At 42.0% G+C, this 20,934-nt stretch overlaps 1 protein-coding gene across 2 annotated transcripts in view; it reads left to right on the plus strand.

Annotated features, from left to right (window-relative positions):
• The window catches only part of ankrd11 (ankyrin repeat domain 11), a 177,379-nt gene that overhangs the window by 122,670 nt on the left and 33,775 nt on the right, over window positions 1–20,934 (plus strand). For both annotated transcript variants that reach the window (XM_036584434.1, XM_036584433.1), the window contains exon 2: window positions 14,330–14,475. In XM_036584434.1, the coding sequence (XP_036440327.1) occupies window positions 14,389–14,475 (87 nt within the window). In that variant the 5' untranslated portion in view covers window positions 14,330–14,388. The remainder of the gene's footprint in view (window positions 1–14,329; window positions 14,476–20,934) is intronic.

The following is a 20,934-nucleotide window of genomic DNA, read 5'->3' on the forward strand; positions in this document are numbered from 1 at the left end:
TCTCATGCTTGCTCACTCGCTCCCTCCCTTCCTGTTTTTCTCTCGCTCTCTCACTGTGTCAGCTCCTCAGGAACACGTGCCCCTTCCCAGCGTTGCTAGGCAACAGGCCTTTTGCGTGTGTGTATGACTGGCTTGTGTGTGCGCGATAGCGGCTCCCTTATGATCTCCTTCATTTCTCTGTTTGTCTCTAAGATGGTTGGATAGCTTTCTGCCAGCATTAGAAAGCAGGAGGAGGAGGATGAGTGTGTGTGTGTGAGAGAGAGAGAGAGAGAGAGGATGGATGAGCTCAGAACTCAAAGCAGGGGCTAAGAATAAGATGGAGGAAGCGAGAGAGGGAGGAAGGGATCTGTATGAGAGAGGTAGAGTATAATGTAGTGATGGTTAAATCAGAGGGAATGCAGCAGATCACCCTCCGGTTCACCCCTCTGCCCGAGATACGCAGGTAGGCTCCAGTGCAGCAGAGCTGTGCCGCAGGCTAGGTTGCCGCTTTGCACGCGCGCACACTTTTACACACAGCTCTCTCAGCCAGCTGCCCACGTGCTCAGAATATCACTACAAATCATTCGCTTCTCTCCTCCTACTGCACCCTTCCTGGCCTCTTGTCGAGGCTGCTCTGGAGATGGAGGACTCGCTGTGCCACCTCAATGCTGAAAATGTGTGCTGCTTTCTCCCCTTGCGCTGGTATTAAGTTCAATACCAGTATACATTTAATATACAGGGTGATTCAAAAAGATCCATCTGATCTCAAAATGATTTATTTATCTTGTAAATCATTACAGAACAGTGCAGTGAACTGTAAATGGTTTAATGAGCGTAAAGTTTATGTAATTTTACAAGGTCTCAGTATGAACCTCCTCCAGCTGTGCGGACGACATCAACACCATAGTCAAACTCATCCCATACTGGATTGAGCATGTCGGGTGTCGCTGCACTCACGGCTCTTTCAGTGCGATTTCGGAGATCATCCAGTGTTGTGGAACCAACGACGAACGCTCTGAGCTGTTGGAGCTTCACTGCCCACAAAAATCACACTGCACAGTTATGACGGATTCACTCTTATTGAAGTGGAGAACGCAGAACGCTTTCTGCTCAGGGGTCTCATCTCTCAGACTGAAGGGAGCCATCTTCCACTGACAGTCAGAAACTCTATGACCCCCTCATACAATTGGATTGTGATTGGTTCCTAGGCGCCTCACGGTTGTAAAAATATGGCTCTTTGAAATCAGATGAATATTTTGAATCACCCTGTATATTAAAAAGGAATACTACTGATTTTTACTACTGAAGTTTTTAAATTAAATCGTTCAGAGTTGTTTGATGTAAAATGCGCTGATCTAGAGAATCTTACGGAGTCAGAATCGTTCACAACAGGGGTGATGGGAACCAGACGTCTGATAAGTTTAATGCCTCAGTGTTTTATTAATCCGTTCATGGTGTAGGGTTACATGCTGGATGTTGTAAGGCCAAGTAGTCCCCATCATCAGCATTACATTTATAAAAAGAAACCTGTAGGTTCACTGGTGCTTTTGGGCAGTAAATAAAATGGCTACATTTGTAATGTAAACATCATGCCCCCTTCTTCCCATCACCGCCACCACTGTACAGAAATTGCGGTCTGTAGTGAGGCAGGACTAATCTTAGTTTGCAAAACAATATTGAATAATGCAAAAATAAAAAAATACCCCTTTAATACAGTTAAAGTGGCTCCATTCTTTGTATCCACTCATACTCTATGCTAAAAGAATTGCTTGCTCTGATTCAATAGTTTGGTTCTTAATCATAAAACGAATCCCAAGTGAATCTTTTATGCGTTAAGTGCCAGTATGCTGATATAGACGGTACATCGCGCAGCACTGTGCTGAACCTGGAAAGGAGCGACCGTAAAGGAGTAAGACGTAAAGCTGCACCTCCTGCCTCTTGGGCCTGGGCCTGATAATGCCTCTTTCCTGTTCTGCCTTGTTTGTCTTCTCCCCTCGTTACACAAAAGCCTCTAATGAAACGAATCTGCGCTGGTCATGGGCTTGCTCGGACGATCCCGGCCCGCCGTTGCCTGGAAACGGGAGTGTGCCCGGCTGGCCTCGGCAACGCTCTATTTGCACACCAAACAGTCCTGGCTGCTGTGCCCTGCTCTTGTAGCTAATGCAAATAGCCTGTTACAGTACATAGAAGGGGAAGGGCAGAAGGAGAGAGAAGGAGAGTGGAAGCGAGAGTCGGGCTTCAACTAATGATAATCGATTATTCTATCAACTGTCGATTGAATGTATTGACTAATTAGACCTTTGACTTCTCCAGCTGCCTGTCACTTTGACGCTTCCACAGCACCACCGTGATTTCAGGTTTCGTATTTGCAAAAACTTTGATGGTGCAGCAAAACAGCAGAAGCCACATCTCCCCCTACGCTTACTGGGGTGTATTACAGTCTGTCAGAATGTGTCATATGAATGGAGAGCATTTTTATTCTGAATATTTATTTGATTTATTTATTTATTTTGTAACAAGCTTTACATACACAAAAGGGCGCAGAGTGTTCAGACTCGTATAACTAAACGTTGTAATTGTGAGACAAATGAATACAAATTTGCATGGTTTAAACTATAAACAAACTGCTTAGTGGAAACTTGGCTCTTAACAGTGTTATGGTGAGGATTAGGACAGTGATTAGAGATAAAACAGATGGTTTTCAAAGGTTCTTTAGTAAAGTCGATGTTTGTTTAGAACCATGAGAACTTGAAGAGCTCTTTGAATGCTTAAATGGCTCTTTGCATGGATAAGTAGTTCTTCTCATGATGGAAACCTGTTCTGTATGTTTTTAAAGAACATTTTAATGTTATTTCTTTCCTTTTTCTGTTTTTTTATAGAACTATTTTTGGAGTGTAGGAAAAGTTAGAGTTAGTATTCGTTTTATTTACGTGGATTTTTGTACCATGACTTTTGCAGCCTATCGTTTTCCAATCAAATTAACCGTGCTGCTTTTGTTAATGTGCATTTAAGACCGATGCATGTAGATGAGCGCTGTTCTGACTGGCGCCCTGTACTGTGCCTCGTTCAAATAGCAGTCCTGGCTGAAAGACTTAATAAGTTCAGTGGGAGTGGGCGGGGCTCATTTTTTATTGACTGAATAGGTAATTACAACAATCACAATCACATCACAAAAATAATGGAAAGCAGGCTTTTATGGCAGTTTAGTTTCTGTTCATTGTTGTTGGAGCAAAACCTCGTATCTCCAAAATGGTAACTTTACAGGAGAAGGAAAAAACATACCTTATTTTTATTGTAAGTCTATGGAAGCAGACTTTTTTCCAAGTCATTTTGGGCCGTTTCTTTTGGTCCATTCACTATAAAATTTTCATACAATGTGAAGGGCAACAGGCATTTTCAAATTATGTCAAAAAACTGAAAAATGACAAAAATGGAAATATGAGGTTTTGTTCCGACAGCAGCGTGCAGAGTAAATAATACATTCTGAAAGCGTATGAATATTTACTTTCTACATTAAGTCTTTCATTTAAAAGAAAAGGAAAGAAAATATCGTGGGCCTTGTTGTAGATATTGAGCCGAAAATAAATTAATTGCAAGGTAAGCATCTATGAAGTACTCTACACTGGACTATCCAATTGAAGTGAGCCCTGTAACGTCTGGGAGCCATCAGGATCTCATCACGCAGCTCTCATTAACACAGGACACTGGAAGCGACCGCCTCCAACCTTCAGCCCGGTCACATAGCCTGCTGACTAAGAGGACACGAGAGGCCTCACCTCTAACATTCATCTGCACTCAAACACACATACAAACACACAGAGGCTCTCTCTAATGCCCATTGACTTAGTGCAGCTGCTGCAGTGGAGCCGTTTTCCATTGGAAGCACGAGGGACAGGTGCAGCGAATCCCGCCAGAATACTCAAGTGGTGCGGACGTGCCGACAGCACCCCCGGGTTACAGTGATGAAGAAGGGAGGAACGCTGCCCCGCCCTTTCATCTCAGCAAGACGTGTGGTCACCAAAGTCAACCCATATTAGCACTGCTATCAGCGCGACTGTGTGAATGCGTACCTGTGCGTGCAAGAGACAGACAGAATTAGGGAGAGCTACACAGACGCCCTGCAGTGAGCTGAAGCAATGGCCTCTATCTGACCGCGGAGGTGGGAGGGAGTAAAAGAGGGAGAGCTATTGATAGAGGAAAGCAGAGATGCGCATTTGAGCTCTCTGGAGCCCCCGTCTGCTTTGTTTGGCTCGGAAAAAAATACTTCTCTCTGCTTTGTTTCTTTCATTTCTAACACATTTGCACATATTAAAGCGCTATACAGCAGAAGTCTGGCTGGAATATGGACCCCTTATAGGTCATTATAGAGCGCTTATGTTGGTTCCCTTACATCAGTGGTCCTGAAACTGGTCCTTAGGGCCCCCCCAGGCCACATTTTTGCTTCATCCTAATGCATTGTGAACTAGGTTAACTAGAACTAGACCTTAAGAAGCGCTTTGAGCACCACTGCCCCATAGTCTTAAAAAATAAAGTTAGCAAAGTGGGCTTTATGGGTGTGTTCCAATTCAGAGACTGGATCCTTTGAAGGATGCGGTCTACGGAGGCGTGTCCTTCGAATAGCAGCTTAGACCTGCGAAGGCTGAACCGAAATGACACGGCCTGCCCTACAGCGGATTTCCTGTTTGTCACACCACCGCTGTTCCCGCCCTCACCGCTGCGTCACGAAACACCGCTCCTGTCAAGTTCTTTCGAAGTTCTTTAAAGACTTTGAAACTTTGATTTTAGTTGTTTATTTTTTTCACCCCAGGCTACTGATGAGATTTGTTTTATTTTTGTATCGTTAATCATTCGCCTCAGTTTAAACCTAATACTTATATTTAAAAGTGTCTCTTCAGCCGCTGTTCGCTCCCCTGCTGACGCTGCCAGTACGCAGTGAACCTCGAAATATGTTGCCATGGAAAAGGAGGACACATTTATCGGCCGCTTACGAAGGAGGCTTCGAAACTGGACAGCCTAGTCACGCCGCTGTGACGCAGTCAGCCTTCAAATGCAGCCTCCAAAGGATGCAGCCCCTGAATTAGGGACACACTGTTTGAGATGATGCCGTAGACAAACCCAAAGAACCTTTCAACTGATGCTTCTTTTGAATAAAAGCATGTGAGATGCAGGTGTTAGGAACCTTTGCCAAGTTTAAAGAGCCTCCACACAATGTAAACCTTATTCTTTTTATCAGGTTTTTCCAAGAACCATACACCCATGTCAGGAAACGTCTTTTAGAAACCTTCATTTTCAGGCTTTTGAAAATTAAACAGACTAGCATGGCTTCCTACATTAGCTGCTGCTTCACCTTTATAAGCTTTCTCTGACTGACTGGTCATCTCTTGATCTGAGTGAACTAGAGACAAAGCTTGATTTTGGTCCTCCTGCTGTATAGAAGTCTTTCTCAGTCGTAGGAAAAAGCAAAGCCATGGAGTAGTGCTCTACAGGTTCATGATTTTGGGTGTGATATATGCTCATCCTACCAGCCCATGAAATTACTGCCCTTTGTTTGCCTTTGTAGCTACAGTAGCTTTAGCTGGTAGTTGGTAATTCCTCATAAAAGCAACATGCTTATAAGGTGGGTACATTTTATTTAGCACATATCAGATAAAAGTACCCAATGTAGGTTCATAGAAATGCTATATGCAGTTGTCACATACTTGTTGCAGGCCACAACATTCAAAAAGAAATGATGGATCAATCAAATAGATATAAACTACTAAAGACGACATCAAGCGATGATAAACAGGACTTTGCCCTCCAGACAAGGACCAGATTGAGGTTGCTTTAACTCCACTCTGCGGACCTCGATTATAGAGGTTTTAGCATGCAGGGCCGCTGTCCTCCATGTCTCTGTGCTCATGGACGCTCTTCTTTCAGTGAGGGATTTGCACCATGTTTTGTTTGCGCCTTCCCGAGTGGGGGGAGGAGGAGGGCAGCGAGGGCAGAATAGTTGCGTTGTGCTGTTTTCCCGTTCAAATCTGTGTGGTATGCACATGCGTGTCTGAGCCAGAGGGCCAGGCTGGTTCGGAAAGAGCCGCTGGAAGCAGGAGATTAGATGCAGCTTTGTGTGCCTGGCTGAGCAAAGGCCTTCCTGCAGAGTCAGCAGGCAGGAGGAAGCTGCCTAAGTGCGACCCCCACTGACCCCAGGGTCGGCCTCGGCAAACAGCGACTCGCCCAAACCCCGATCCGCACCCGCATTCTTCCCTCATCCGCAGGCTCAGAGCCTCCGAGTCCTCAACAACACCCGGATTATCTGAGCCCACAGCTAGCGCTCAAATGCGGCCTGCTAAACCTGAATGCGTAGCACGTGATGGACCGGACCAAGAGCCAGGGATATGACCCTCTAGATAAACCCATCCTGCAAATAGTCTTACTCTTAAATCCTAAACTAATATTGTATTGAAAATAAAAATGTTGGAGGGCTTTTTCCTCTAAGTCATGATGTTGTTATAGCCTCAGTTATGGCCTCTTTGATCGACTAAGCTGGAATTGCATTAATTTCTTTACTTATTTACTTTCTTTTTTTTCTTTTTTAAACAAGTTAATTGGACAGACTTGATTGATCTCAAAGGAGATTGTAGGAATACAGTAGCAGCAAAAAGGACCTGTGCTTTTGAAAGCATGTTAAGCGTATCGCTGTTGTCGGAAGAAAACCCTGTATCTCCAGAATGGTAACTTTACAGGAGAAGGAAAAAACATACTTTTAATGTAAGTCAATGGAACCAGACTTTTTTTCCCAAGTCATTTTGGGTCATTTCTTTTAGTCCATTCTTCATGGAATTTACATATAATGTAAAGGGCAACAGGCATTTTCAAATTATGTCAGAAACTGAAAAATGTCAAAAATGGAGATACGAGGTTTTCTTCCGACAGCAGCGATATTGTAATTTATCACAGTAACAGTAAATATTGTCATATTGCCCAGCCCTACCAACAAGCTAGTTCAATTTTGTGTTTCTTCTTCAAACTACAGGTAATTTTTCAAATGGAAGCTTGGGCCAGCTTGGGTAGTTAACGAGTCTTATTTAATTTTAAAGTATAAAATGAAACACTGTTTTATGTTACTATACATTTTGTTTATTTGCAAAGCATCTTTAGTCAGAAATCAGGCCTTTTGTTTGACCGTGAAAATCCTTAAGTGAGTTAATTGATTGTATTGGTGGGCAATATGGCACAAACATAACATCGCGATACTTACATGCACTTTCATGGTTCACAGTAGATCACGATATTAAAATTTAGAACTAAACTGTAATTTTTTTCAAAATTTTACCTTCTTTGCCACAGAAAATCCAGTTAAACAGGACTAATAATGCTCTCTTTGTAGTGAAACATCCTGCTGGTTAGTGCTTTTCAGTGCTTATAATATCCCCAGCGTGCCCAGAAGAGTTTTTTGACATTATTAATAACAACAGAATGAAATTTCACATTGCCCACCACTAGTAGTGTATAGAACTGCCTAATAATGCATGTTATATTTTTAGTACAGCGAGCTTTGGAGACAGAGGCCCCCTGTCTGTGATACATTAGGGAGATTGGCCACGGCAGAGGAGTGTTTGGACCCCTGGAGGAGTTTGTACACACTGCGCACATGCTCCATATTCGGGGGCTTGTTGTCGTTTTGGTATGCGCGGGTGTGCAGCAGGCAGATGCAGCAAGACTCTTTTGGACAGGGACCGCGCCTACAGTAGGTTACAGTGCAGGAAGTAGGCCTTGCGATGAATTAGAGATGGCTGCAGGCAGAAGCTGCACCGTTGGAGACGTACACAAGCTTGTAAGCTCTGACGGCAGATGCTTTGCAGCTTATGATTGAGGAGGAAGGTGGAGGAAACGAGGAGTGGTTGTGACTGTGTTTCCTTTTGCTTTACTTCATGTGCGTTCCTCTTCCTGCCATGAAAGTTCACAGTAGACACACACACACACACACACACACACACACACATACACACACACACAGGGTCCTTCCAATTCCCCTATAGAAACAGTTCACAGAAACCAAACATAGCAGAGGAGAGAAAAAAGGAAATATGAAACTCTAATAATGCTGTAACGTCATCCGAGCTGCCGTTCTCCGAGGCAGAGTACACACAGGTCTCGGAAGGAATGGAAAAATTAATTACACAGCACACACACAGTCATATACATAGGGGACGGGCGATGTGCCAGAAATAATGATACACGATATTTCATGATATTTATTTTTATTTAAGTTAGAACAGGCAAAAAAGGACCAGCAGTGATACATTATAGAAATAAATATGATAAACTATGAATACATTCAGCTGAACGATGCACTCTCAGTAATTAAACATGGACTTGGTCAGTGTTCTAGATGGGGTAGACCGGTTATAAAATTTGCCCTGGCCACTCGGACCTCCAAGGCAGCAAATCTTGTGGCCAAAATAAAGAATTTGGAGCAAGAATAATAGAAGCATGCTTCAGTACCAAAAATGTTGCTTTTTAAACAATGTTTTGAAACTGGACATGAAGGACGTTGCTGCAAGCAATGTTTAGTCCAGGGGTCAGCACCATGTGGCTCCATGCGGCACCATTTAAGGTGGAACGGAATAATTTGAGCAAGAAGCTGGCGAACGAGAAGCGACTTCAGCCTTGTAAAAAGTCCAATGTTAGACGTTTTGCAAGAAATTATTCCAATTTTTTGGAAAAGTTTCCTGCCGGAGATGCAAGAAAAGCTGCTATAGCTGAGCTAAAGCTTAAAGCAGAGCAAAGTAAGTCTGCGTTTTCGTTCATATTTTTCCGCCTTCGCTAGTACATGCCGACATATTTACAGCCAAGATAGTAAAATGGACATAAAATGTGGCTCCCAAGGTGGTTTGATTTTTATTGAGAGGACGAAATGGCTCTTGGGTTGCTGACCCCTGGTCTAGCCAGTGTCAAAGCAATGTCTACCCCTAGTTCCAGAAATACTGACACATCCACAATATGTTTAGAAAAGAATACTGTGACATAGTTTATCATGATAACAATTAAGGATGAACGAAAAAAGGGTTGAAGGAAAAAATTGCACAATAAGCAGAACACACAGATACAACCGAAGCAGGAAGGAAAGTCTCTGCTTACGCCGTCTGTAGTCTTAGTTTTTAAAATGGCGAAAAAATTCACAAACGTAGGCATACGGTATAACGAAAACTAAAAAATAAGGGAATTCATTGCCTTGGATCACCAACAAATCTCTGTCATCAAGGACTCTGGATTGTGTGCCGTGTGCTGCTATAGCCTGGAGTTAGTGAGGTTTTTTTCCCATGTAAACTGTTTTTTGCTTATTTTCAGCTCAGTTTTATTCTATGGAAAGCTGATTTTGTTAATAAAGGTCTGTATTTTTGTCATCGTATTGTTTTATGATTAGTGTATTTTATTTAAGCAGTTAATTTCAGTTTTGTCCGGGAATCTTCATTTATTAACGATAAATATTGTCATGTTTTGATGCCCATCCCTACATGTACATTCAGGCTGACTCCGTTTCAGCCACTCTGAAGTCCTGGTCTGGGATGTATGTGTAAAATGCCTGGTGCTGGTTCCGTGAAATGATCCTTGCCTTCAACAGTTAGCAGGATGTGTGGTTGTTGTGCGTCTCAAAATAGGCCCGAGTGGCGTGTATTGTTCTACCACATGTGTCGACCTACTTTTAGTGCGTTTGTTTATCTCTGTCAGTGCTTGACCTTTCGGCCACTTTAAGATGTGGAAGATGGTGAGAAGTCGGGGTGCGTATAAGACATCTCATGTTCCATATGCCGGGAAGAGAGAGGAGCAGTATTTCTCCTTGCCTGTGCATGCGTGTGTATGTGTGTGGTGGGGGGATATAAATAGCTGTCTTTGAATAGGAGAGCTGCGGAGGGAGGGCTGTGGCGCCAGGGCAGAGCTGAGTGCCAGCGTTACTGGGGAGGGAGTGAGGGAGTAAAGGAGGGCGAGAGAGATGGAGAAACGGGAAGAAACGGAGGGCGGGGCAACGTTCAAGTTAGGCTCAGCCTTCAGAACGGCACTCTGGAGAAATAACAGTATGGAGGAGAGAACTGTGGAACTCTCTTCGTATGATTTATTCATACTCCATATAGTGTAAGTACCTCCACATACCGAGCAGGGCACGGCCAACAGGATGCATTTACCACAGGGGGAACGTAAAGGAGTTCTAGAGTAGGGAGCATAACAGCACTCGCAGGGGTGCAGCGATACACAGTTTTGGGTTATATACGTTTTCCAATTTCAAGATTTTGGGCTGATTTTGTGATTTTTACCTGTTAAAATGTTTTGAATCTTCTGTCAGACTTCTGACTGTATACGGTGCATATACAGTCAACCGATCAGACAACGGTATGACCACCTCCTTGTTTCTACGCTCATTGTCCATTTTATCAGCTCCACTTACTATATAGGTGCACTTTGTAGTTCTACAGTTACAGACTGTAGTCCATCTGTTTCTCTGCATACTTTGTTAGCCCCCTTTTACCCTGTTCTTCAGTGGTCAGGACCACCCTCACAGAGCCGGTACTATTTGGGTGGTGGTTCATTCTCAGCACTGCAGTAACACTGACATGGTGGAGTGTGTGTTGCGCTGGTCTGAGTGGATCAGACACAGCAGTGCTGCTGGAGTTTTTAAACACCTCAGTGTCGCTGCTGGACTGAGAATAGTCCACCAACCAAAAATATCCAGCCAACAGCGTCCTGTGGGCAGCGTCCTGTGACCACTGATGAAGGACTAGAGGATGACCAACACAAACTGTGCAGCAGCAGATGAGCTATCGTCTCTGACTTCACATCTACAAGGTGGACTGACAAGGTAGGAGTGTCTAATAGAGTGGACAGTGAGTGGACACGGTGTTTAAAAACTCCAGCAGCACTGCTGTGTCTGATCCACTCGTACCAGCACAACACACACTAACACACCACCAGTGTTACTGCAGTGCTGAGAATGATCCACCACCCAAATGGTACCGCTCTGTGAGGGTCCATGGGGGTCCTGAGCACTGAAGAACAGGGTAAAAGGGGGCTAACAAAGTATGCAGAGAAACAGATGGACTACAGTCTGTAACAGTAGAACTACAAAGTGCACCTATATAGTAAGTGGAGCTGCTAAAATGGACGATGAGCGTAGAAACAAGGAGGTGGTCATAATGTTATGCCTGATCGGCGTATATCTCAGGTAAATGTTTATGTACTCGTCTGTGTGTCTTTTGTCCATCTGGAAAATTAAGATCTCCATAGCAGGTTGCGTTAATTTCTGAGGATGTGAACAATCTATGTTTCAGACAAACACAGGATATGTGGGTCAGCCCTCTTGCACACACATACAGTACTATACAGGACCCTGAGGCCCCTGAGCACATTGTTTAAAACTGTTTGTTCTGGCCATAGGTATGTGTTTGCTTGTGAAACATCATATCACTTTAAAGTAGGTGCAAATAAACATAAATGCAGTAAAAGGTAACAAGATAATTTTCAAAGAAGCAGTCTTGTTAGCTAGTTTGATGAAAACCTTGGTTCCAGGTTTCTCCTGGACTCCTCCAGCCCTCACATGGATTTCTTAAGTTCTATCGCTAACACACCTGATTTAAAATAAGAAAGTGCTGACTTAACTACTAATAACTACTAATAAAACTGGGCTGCCACAAGGAGAGGGGCGGACATTTAATTAAACACAAAAACATTACATATATAATGACTACTTATTCTACTTATGTTTATTTTGTTCTAATATTTACTTTCCTGAGCACGTGCTTAGACTGCACAGTACTGTACACTCTCAGGAAAAAAAAGGGATGAAACTCTCACTGGGTCAGGACCCCTCTTGTCACTGGGGTGGGACCCTCAAAGGTACATCTCAGTACCTTTAGTCAGGGAACATAACTGAACCATAATCCACTGAAATGATATGTTCTAAGCTGTACTGACTCCACACACCCCGTCTCGTCTCCAGGCTTTTATTTTATTGTTCTGGTTTAAAACATTCGGTTATGAAAAGATACAAATACAAACTTCTCACCTGGAAAAACTTATTGAAGGTTCACAATCAGACCTTAAAACCACTGTTGTAGCTTTGAAGGTACGTTTACACTGTTGGTACCTTTATGAACAGAAAATCTACCTGCACAGAACCTTTATTTCTAACAGTGCTTGTCTAGTTAAAATCAAGTATACTGCAACATTTAGGATTCATCCAGATGCCTAGTATTGATCACTGAGAGACGACAAATGAGAGCATGGCATAAGCCCCGCCCCCTCTGGCCTCTTTAATCTGAATCCTGATAGTTTTGATCATTGACAGTTTACACATAGTCTTTTACATTATTATTACCAGGCATCTCTACCCTTCCTCTAAACCCGGCCTCAATCAGAGTAGAACCGATATTTTAACGTTTTCATTCCTGAGCCAATTACAAAAAATTAAGCACAAATTAATTCTGTTCCTTTTAAATAAGCTGTTAGGCCTAATATAAATAAATAGAAGGTTTAGAGAGCGGATGGAAAGATGACAGATGGGCTTGTATAGATAAGGACGTTCTCGTACAGGTTATGGAATTGATCCAAACACGTTTGGAAGTTGGGAGGTTAGACGTAAACAGTAAGCTGGTTCAAGGAGTGAGTTGTTGCCTTCGTGGAACAAAAAGTAACTTGGGTGTCCAATAAAAGATTCAAATAAGCGTTTCTGTTCCAGAGCAGTCAGGGATGATCACGTTTTTGGTTTCGTTTTTGTCACTGTTCATTTCCAGCTTTCATTTTTGTTCCTCAGCCCTGCTCTGAATAGCTCGTGTGTGGTGGTAAAAATGTAAATAAATACATGCCAGCCTGATTTCGGGCTGATTATTTATCCTTGTTATGATGCGGCATTAAGGCTCTGTTCTGTTTTGGAACCCAGGCAGCTGTGGATTTTTACCAGTAGTGAAGACAAACCACACATCAGTGAGGTTTATCTGGTGCAGAGCTGTCAGGTGTCAGAAGAGGATGTAAATAACAGTGATGGATCAAAGGCGACGTGAATTTGCTGAGTCAAAAAATTAACTCTTGCACTTGTTGACTAATGTGCCGTTTGGCCGAGGTGTAGTTCTGAGTATGTAGCCACAAAGTCTTTGCACAGTATGGCTGCAATTTTCATCAGCACACTCTGCAGAATACGTTGCACATGTTCTGTAAGTGAAGTGTTTAAATGGTATAGTTTTTCAATCAATAATTGTGCACATTTGACCATAGATATGGATGTTGCAATGTAACACTGTATGCTGTATTGGATTACAGCATAGTCTTAGTGTCCTGTGTACGTGCTGATGGCGATATTGATAAAATTCAGCGTTACAGTATTTTCAAAATCAATTATGTGTTCAGTGATAAAGCACATTGTTTCGTGTATTTTGTGTTGTTTGGTGTATTTTGATCCAAAGCAACAAGTAGATGACATACATTCCAGTTAAAGTCCAGGTTCTGGATACCGTGAGTGAAGTGTGTGTGCAGAATAAGATCAAAGGTGAAATATCAAAAAACAAGAAGCTTAACAAGAATTGTTTTTATATCCAAAATTGCAATTTTGTGCAGTTTACAAGTTACAGGAGCCACAGTTTAACCTAATAACAGATATTAATAATTCATTTTATAATTTTTTTTAAATATATTTTTAAACCTAAATAAATGTAACTTAACAATAAGTAAATTGGAGTTCTGTGTTCAAGTCTCTACATAAAAAAGTGGGTATATTGGTGGTCTTGACCAAAAAAAAACAGGCCTGGATCTTGTATTATAGTTAATCGCAAATGAAATCTGATTCACAATATTGGTCAGAAAAATCACTAGATTAGATATTTTCCCCAGATCGCTCAGCCCTGCTTGGAAGAAGTGCCTGTTTTATGTTGTAGACTGTTGTAATTGACATGATGCTTGTTATCTTTCAGTACTTCTCAACCTGGAAATCAATATCACGGTTTATCAGTATCACGGTAAACCACTGTAAACGATATATCGTCCAGCACTGCCTCAGATCTCATCTGTTTAGCAAGCATTTGCTGAAGCTCTGGGTTTTTTTTTTTAGGTTTACATTAAATTGCGTTTAACAAAATGCCACGGATTTGGCAGAGCAATCAGAGCTAACCCACATTTAAAGGGCAGCGCTGAGCGAGTGAAGCCGCCTGCCCATCACCTTCGCCAGCCAAGCTGAGGTGTAATTGCTGGAAATGGAAAGCTTGATGTTCTGCTAATGGGAGCATTGTGTGACTGAGCAGAAATGGCTTTTCTAGGGAGGCCGGCAACCAGGTGCTAATGTTTTTCTCTCTTTTTCCCTCTCTCTCTCCCTCCTTCCTTCTCCCAGACGGTCGATGACGACGCGATGGAGGCGTGAATGTGGTTTGGCGTGGCGAAAGCTGAACGATGCCCAAGGGTGGGGGTTCTAAAACCCCCCAGCTGGAGGACTTCCCACTCAGCACCGACATGGTGGAGAAGCAGGGTGGGAAGAAGGTGAGAGAACCCTTCCTTCGTCTCATCGCTCACTTACGTGCGCACACACCACCGTTATGACCTGCGAAAACCATTATGAGCAGTTAGGAGACAGCCTGGCACTGCGCTGGTGAAAGAGCGCCTGCTGTATTGATTATGATCTAAATCCAGTTCCCGAGAGACACGCGCGCTCCGTCTCATGCACGCGTTACTCCTTCCCTGCTCAACTTTGCTCTGTTAGTAACTAACAGGACACATTTTTAGATTCAATGAAGTTTTGATTCCAAGGATTCGATTTTAGATATTTCATGTGAAAATATCTCTCGTATCTCATCATATACAACACAGACTGGTTGGTTTGAAACACAAATTAAATTTCAAAATAAAAGATCGTGAAGTCTGTGCAAAATAGTGATCCAAAAACCTGGGCTCAACTTCTTCAAAAGCTGACAAATACAGTCACGGTTAACTCGTCTTACGATGAAAGTTTCTTACGCTGAATGTTTCTCGGTTAACCCAAGATTAGATACGTGACCCATGATTAAAATCACTGATGTGCACATAAAAGCATGATGTTTGCAACAAACAGCCTGTTGCAGGGAACATGAGGAGCTTATTTTTTAAAGAAAAAAATTCATACAATGTAAATATGTAGAAAAGTAAATTATAAACTAATGCATTTATAACGGAAGCAATGTTGCCCCTCCTACTGTGTTGGTGCTTATTGATTTATATTCTAGATAATTATGTAGTTGATTTTTCTCACCTGAAAAATGATGCTTTTTACGTGATTGACGCCAAAAACGTCAAGAAGAGCCGGAAAAAAGTGACCCGAAAAGGATCAACCCTCCTCACTCCGAGGGTTGATTGGGTCAGAAATTTGGCCCTGATTGGTCCAAAATCTCGTGCTTCACCTGCTCTGTAGCAGGTTAGGCATACAGCATTAGCTACCATGGTGATGTGTCCTGGTAAAAAGTGATCCGCTGTGGAGAAAATCGGTAGTTTGGTGCTTTGCTTGGTGAGCTGGCCTGGTTTCAGGGCGTCATTTGTTGAGGCAGCGCCCCACCAATTAATCATCACGCCGCACTAAACAGACTGAATTAAACTGAGTAACTGTCTGAATAAAAACTGCTGATAAAAGTGATGAAACGATTTGAATTGTGGCTAGACCTCAATAACAGTGTTTAACGCACCCCTGCTGGCCGTCCCTGAGTGTGGCACGTAGAGCTGCAAAAAGTTAAACTTGATGCGGTCAAGTAGGTGAGACATAATTAATTTCCAAGGATCCAATTTAGCACAACATATCAGAGTGATAGCTAGGTAGCTGTGCCATAGCATACAGTATAACCTCATTTTTGGATGTCAGTTGACAGAAAAAAGCAGCCTGCAGACTTCAGAAAACTCCAAAGTGAGCCCCCAAAGGTTGTATACCTCCAATAACTCATTGTTCAGTTAAACGCAGTGTAACCGCCGCTTGTCCATTATCAGTGTAGCTTGCTTGTACTTGTTAATCTGTCAGTGTATACAAAACCATTGTATTATTTTATTACACGGCGCTATTCAAGCGTCAAAGTGCAATTCACGAGTCATTAAGTTTGATTTATTTTTCGAAATGATCAACCTCCAACTTGGTTATTTATTTATTTATTTATTTATTTATTTTTCCTATCATGCAGATGTATTACCTCTGTATTACCCCACATATGATTTTAGTTCTGGCACCAGACCTCAAAATAGCCCTGTATTGTCGCTGTCCAATAAAGAAATATATCTCCTGTATAGTAACTTTACAGTAGAAGGCATTAATATTGTTATCTTTTGACCATTTTGGACAATTTCTGTTGGTTCCTTCATTTTGAAATTATCGCACATCGTAACGAACAGCTGCTGTATTTAAAGAATGTAGAAAAGTAAAATACTGGAATATGTTTATATATAGTAATGTGGAAAAAATGTATGTATCGTCATGGTTACACCCTCGGTGTCTAGTAGGGGTGGGCGATGGGGCAAAAATATAATGTCACTGCGCTTGAAGTTGCAGTTCACCATACAAGATATGCATCACGATATTTTTTTTTAAATTACTATCAAAAACTATAAAAGTATAATGATATTTCATCAGTATTTTACACGCTGCACTTCAGTAAATCCAACTTTAGAGGACTAAATATGCTCTCATAGAAACGAATCATGTTCCTTACGCAGTGACGATATTCATGATGCATTAAGAAAAGTATGTTGACACGATTTGTCATGATAACGATAACGTTCTGCCGAATCGCCCAGCGTCTGTCTAGTTCCCTGTTCTAGACACTGAAAAAACGTTTAAAGTTCTTTTTTAATAAAAATATATTTGACACACATTTGAATCAGTGCCAAGGTAAATGGCTTAGCCTACATGCGCGTCAGCCTAATGTCACCTTTGATGGATCTCTTCCCTTAAACTCCTTCCTCCACTATATTTGGTCGTCACCAGGCTGACTTTTATCTCCTTATCCTGTTTATTTAAGTGCAGATAGCTTTTACAGTTGGTTAGATGGATGTTTTTCATGCTGGGGAGCGCCATGTTGGAGCTTCGTGTGTTTCTGCTGTGCTGGCGCCGCTCTTTCGCTTCTAAACGCTTTACTTTTGAACGTCTAGCCCCGCGCTAACTGCAGCAGCGGCCCGAGACGCAGGCTGATGAGGTCATGGCAGTGATGGGACCATGCTGCGAAATACGACTCCGGCGTGTGTGCGTATGTACAGAATTCAGTGCAGGATTGCATCAGACACTGCAAGGGGGAGGGGAGGGAGAGAGAGAGCGAGAGCAGGCGAGGGAGAGCGAGTGCGCAAGAGCATTGCTAGGAGACCAGTCACTAAACAGGGCCACTCACGCAGGCAGCTTTGAAGCAAAGCAGTGGCTCACAGCTGTCATTTGATTCAGCCTGTTTTTCTCCATGTGCTGCTCCAGTCCCTCCTGAGTGCACTCTCTGCCTGAACATGAATACAATTATGCTGTTATAAATGGTTTATATAGGATAATTTTATGTATAAATAGTATATTAACAGGATAATTTCAGTACAGTGTCAGTTTTTTTGATGAATGTTTTAAATAAATCTTACTTTTCTGAGCTTTTCTCATTTGCTATATTTCGTGGAAACCACTATTGATCAAAACTAGGAATCTGGGTGCGTCCTATCAGAGTAGACCGTGCAGTGAAGGGGCGGGGCTTATGCCATGCAGGCGCTCACACTCATTTGATTCAGCCTGTTTTTCTCCATGTGCTGCTCCAGTCCCTCCTGAGTGCACTCTCTGCCTGAACATTAGTATAATTATGCTGTTATAAATGGTTTATATAGAATAATTTTATGTATAAATAGTATATTAACATTCTAATCTCAATACAGTGTCAGTTTTTTTTTGATGAATGTTTTAAATAGTGCCTGGAAGTCTTTTCTGAGCTTTTCTCATTTACGATATTTAGTGGAAAACACTGATCAAAACTAGGAATCTGGGTGCGTCCTATCAGAGTAGAGCTTGCAGTGAAGGGGCGGAGCTTAAGCATGCAGGCACTCACACTCATTTGATTCAGCCTGTTTTTCTCCATGTGCTGCTCCAGTCCCTCCTGAGTGCCTGAACATAAGTATAATAACAAATATAATTATGATCTGCCCGAACATAAATATAATTATGCTGTTATAAATGGTGTATATAGGATAATTTTTAGGTATAAATAGTATATTAACAGGATAATTTCAATACAGTGTCAGTTTTTTATGAATGTTTTAAACGTCTTTTCTGAGCTTTTGTCATTTACCGTATTTTATGGAAAACACTGATCAAAACTAGGAATCTTGATGCATCCCATCGGAGCAGAGCGTGCAGTGAAGGGGCGGGGCTTATGCCATGCAGGCACTCACACTCAAATGCTGAGTTTTTTTTGTTTTTTTTTTTTTGAAGGCGCTTTGAAAATACTAGGGGTGATGAATCTGTCAAGGCCGTCTGTGTCGTGTATATAATTAGAGCTCTGTATCAAGACATTTTAACACAGAATGTATGAAAAAGGAGTTGACCATCATATCAAACCTGACAGTTAATATCGTCGATTGTATATTGTCTCCCTAACAATTCACAAAATACATCAGTTGATATGATAGTGGTGCCTCAGTTCAATGTATTTTTCAGTATAGGAAAAACACGGAGTGACTGAACATGTACAGCTTCTGTTTCCGTGCAAGATTTGAAACAAAAGTTGCTCGCGACACAAGCTAGTATGTTAACCCCAAGGTCACATTCTAGTCCCTATACAACTACCTGATTGGATACAATGATTGATATGCTGTGATACAGTTTAATATCAGATGGTGCGTTTTTACATCCCTAGTCATTTCTGGTGTTGCATATTTAAAGTAGAACTGCAATAAAAATTCATAAAATCTGACAGTTTCGTTTGAATAACCATGTTAGTGTCCTATAGCTCTAAAACAGGCGGCTGTATTGACCTTAAACTTTGATTATTAAAGTCACCTGCTGTACTGCAGTCCTGCAATACTGTGGTCAACTGACAAAGACTGACCAAAACAGTTCTCATTGTTTAAGATGAGGATGAAAGAGTTTCATCTGCTCATCATCTAAATGTTTGGGTTCATGCCCACAGTAGAACCTTGTTTATTTCTGATTTTTTTTTTCCTGTTAATTAAAAAACAAAATTTTAATTTGAGCTTTTATCTTTATAGGATATTTGGATATTTGAGAGTATTTGATAGAATATTTCAATAATTAAAATATTTGACAGCTGCAGCCACAGACTTGTATCTGGTCATGTGACTGGATATGTGTTTACATGTGTCCCTGTGTCTTAAGTGTGCAGTGTTTTATTCTTCTGTTTAGCCTATTTCTTATTCCTTTCAGCTACAGTTAGTATGATGAGTAAAAAGGCCACAGAACCTGTGATTGGTTTAAAGCAGCGCTGTCCAAAATTTTGCTCAAAGACCAAAGTTGGCGTCACCCTAGCCCCACCCCCTCGCCTAATAAGAGAGCATTTTTTATGCTGTATAAAGCTTTGAAAATTCTTATTTTACTTTTGTATTTGTATTTTTGAAGTACAGACAGTAGTGCAGTGTTATATAATCCATTTTTAAAGACATTTCACATTGATCCCCCCAAGACAAAGTTTGGGCACCCCTGGTCTAAAGTGATTTATTTTTTTTTTGTGTTATACCTTCACTGAACAGCTAACAGTTCTCATGTAAATTTGCTTGGTTACATGTAATTTTCATACATTTATTCACAGATTGGGAATTTTTTGTTTTATTCAAAATTTAATATAGTAAATTCTGTGATGAGCTCACTTTTCAGCCATGTGGTTGGATCGACTGAAAAGATTCCTTCAAATTTGTGCTCAGGCGAACCCACAGAACATACGGACCAAAGTAAATTCGTCGTTTCAGATGTGGACAGTAATGAGTTAAGCGGTTTGATGTTTTTCCCCTTCTCTCCCAAACGAGGGAGACTGTCGAGTTCGCACACAGTAACGTAGTGTGTGATCAGGCAGTGATATCACAGTCTCATGACAGCGGGCGTGTTAGTGGTCCCGGGCCTTGAGACAAAGAGGGAGAGAGAGGGAAGAAAAGAGGGGCAGGGAGAGAGAGGCAGACTGTGGGAACAACGCCACTCTGCATTCCTCCTCAGCCTTATCGCTCCATGTTCAACCCCAAACTTCCACAAAGAGCTCCTTAATTAGCCTTCATTAGGGCTGCCAGCAGCCTGCCAGCGCTCCAGCTGCTCCTGCCTGCCTTCTAGAATCAAGTAAATGGAGAAGGGAAAAAAACACCACACATTGCATAAGTGTGTCTATTAATTTATTTTTTATTTGTATAATCATGCATCACACTTTCCAGGGGAGCTTTCGTCGAAGTCTCAGCCCAAAGTATGATCACCGAGGGTGGATAGCAGAGCAGTGGCCATCACGTTTGCTCTGTTATATAATGCTAAATTATCTTGGAAGGGTGAGGGGATTGAGTTTAGAAGCCTGCATGCACAGAACCTAACAAGACCTCATAGATACACTGAAAAATGTAGGGTGTACTGGAGAGACGGCACGATACCACTGTACCGATACTGATACTGAAACCATGAGTATCAGCTGACAGCGGTGAACAGTATGGCAGAAGTATGGTGTCACGATACTCGAAGACGTTTTCACAATACATGATGTCACGATAATTAGGCCCAGGCCTATTTTTTCTTTCTTCTACTAGCGCTGCTCTGTAGGCGACCCTGCCTGGCTGCAGTGACGGCAGAGGGGGGTAAAGTTCAGCTCCTCACTGCTGGGCTTTAGTTACATTTAGGGCATCATATTCCTTCAAAGAGGGGGGCAATTATTTATTATCGCCCACTCCTAATTCATTGGTGATACGAAGCTGAAGTCAGATATTCACCAGATTCTTGTTCAGATTTTCCCGTTCCACCTTAAATGGAGCAGCAGTTACATTCTGGTG

The sequence above is a fragment of the Colossoma macropomum genome, unplaced genomic scaffold (assembly GCF_904425465.1).
Source record: "Colossoma macropomum unplaced genomic scaffold, Colossoma_macropomum, whole genome shotgun sequence".
Lineage (NCBI taxonomy): Eukaryota > Metazoa > Chordata > Actinopteri > Characiformes > Serrasalmidae > Colossoma > Colossoma macropomum.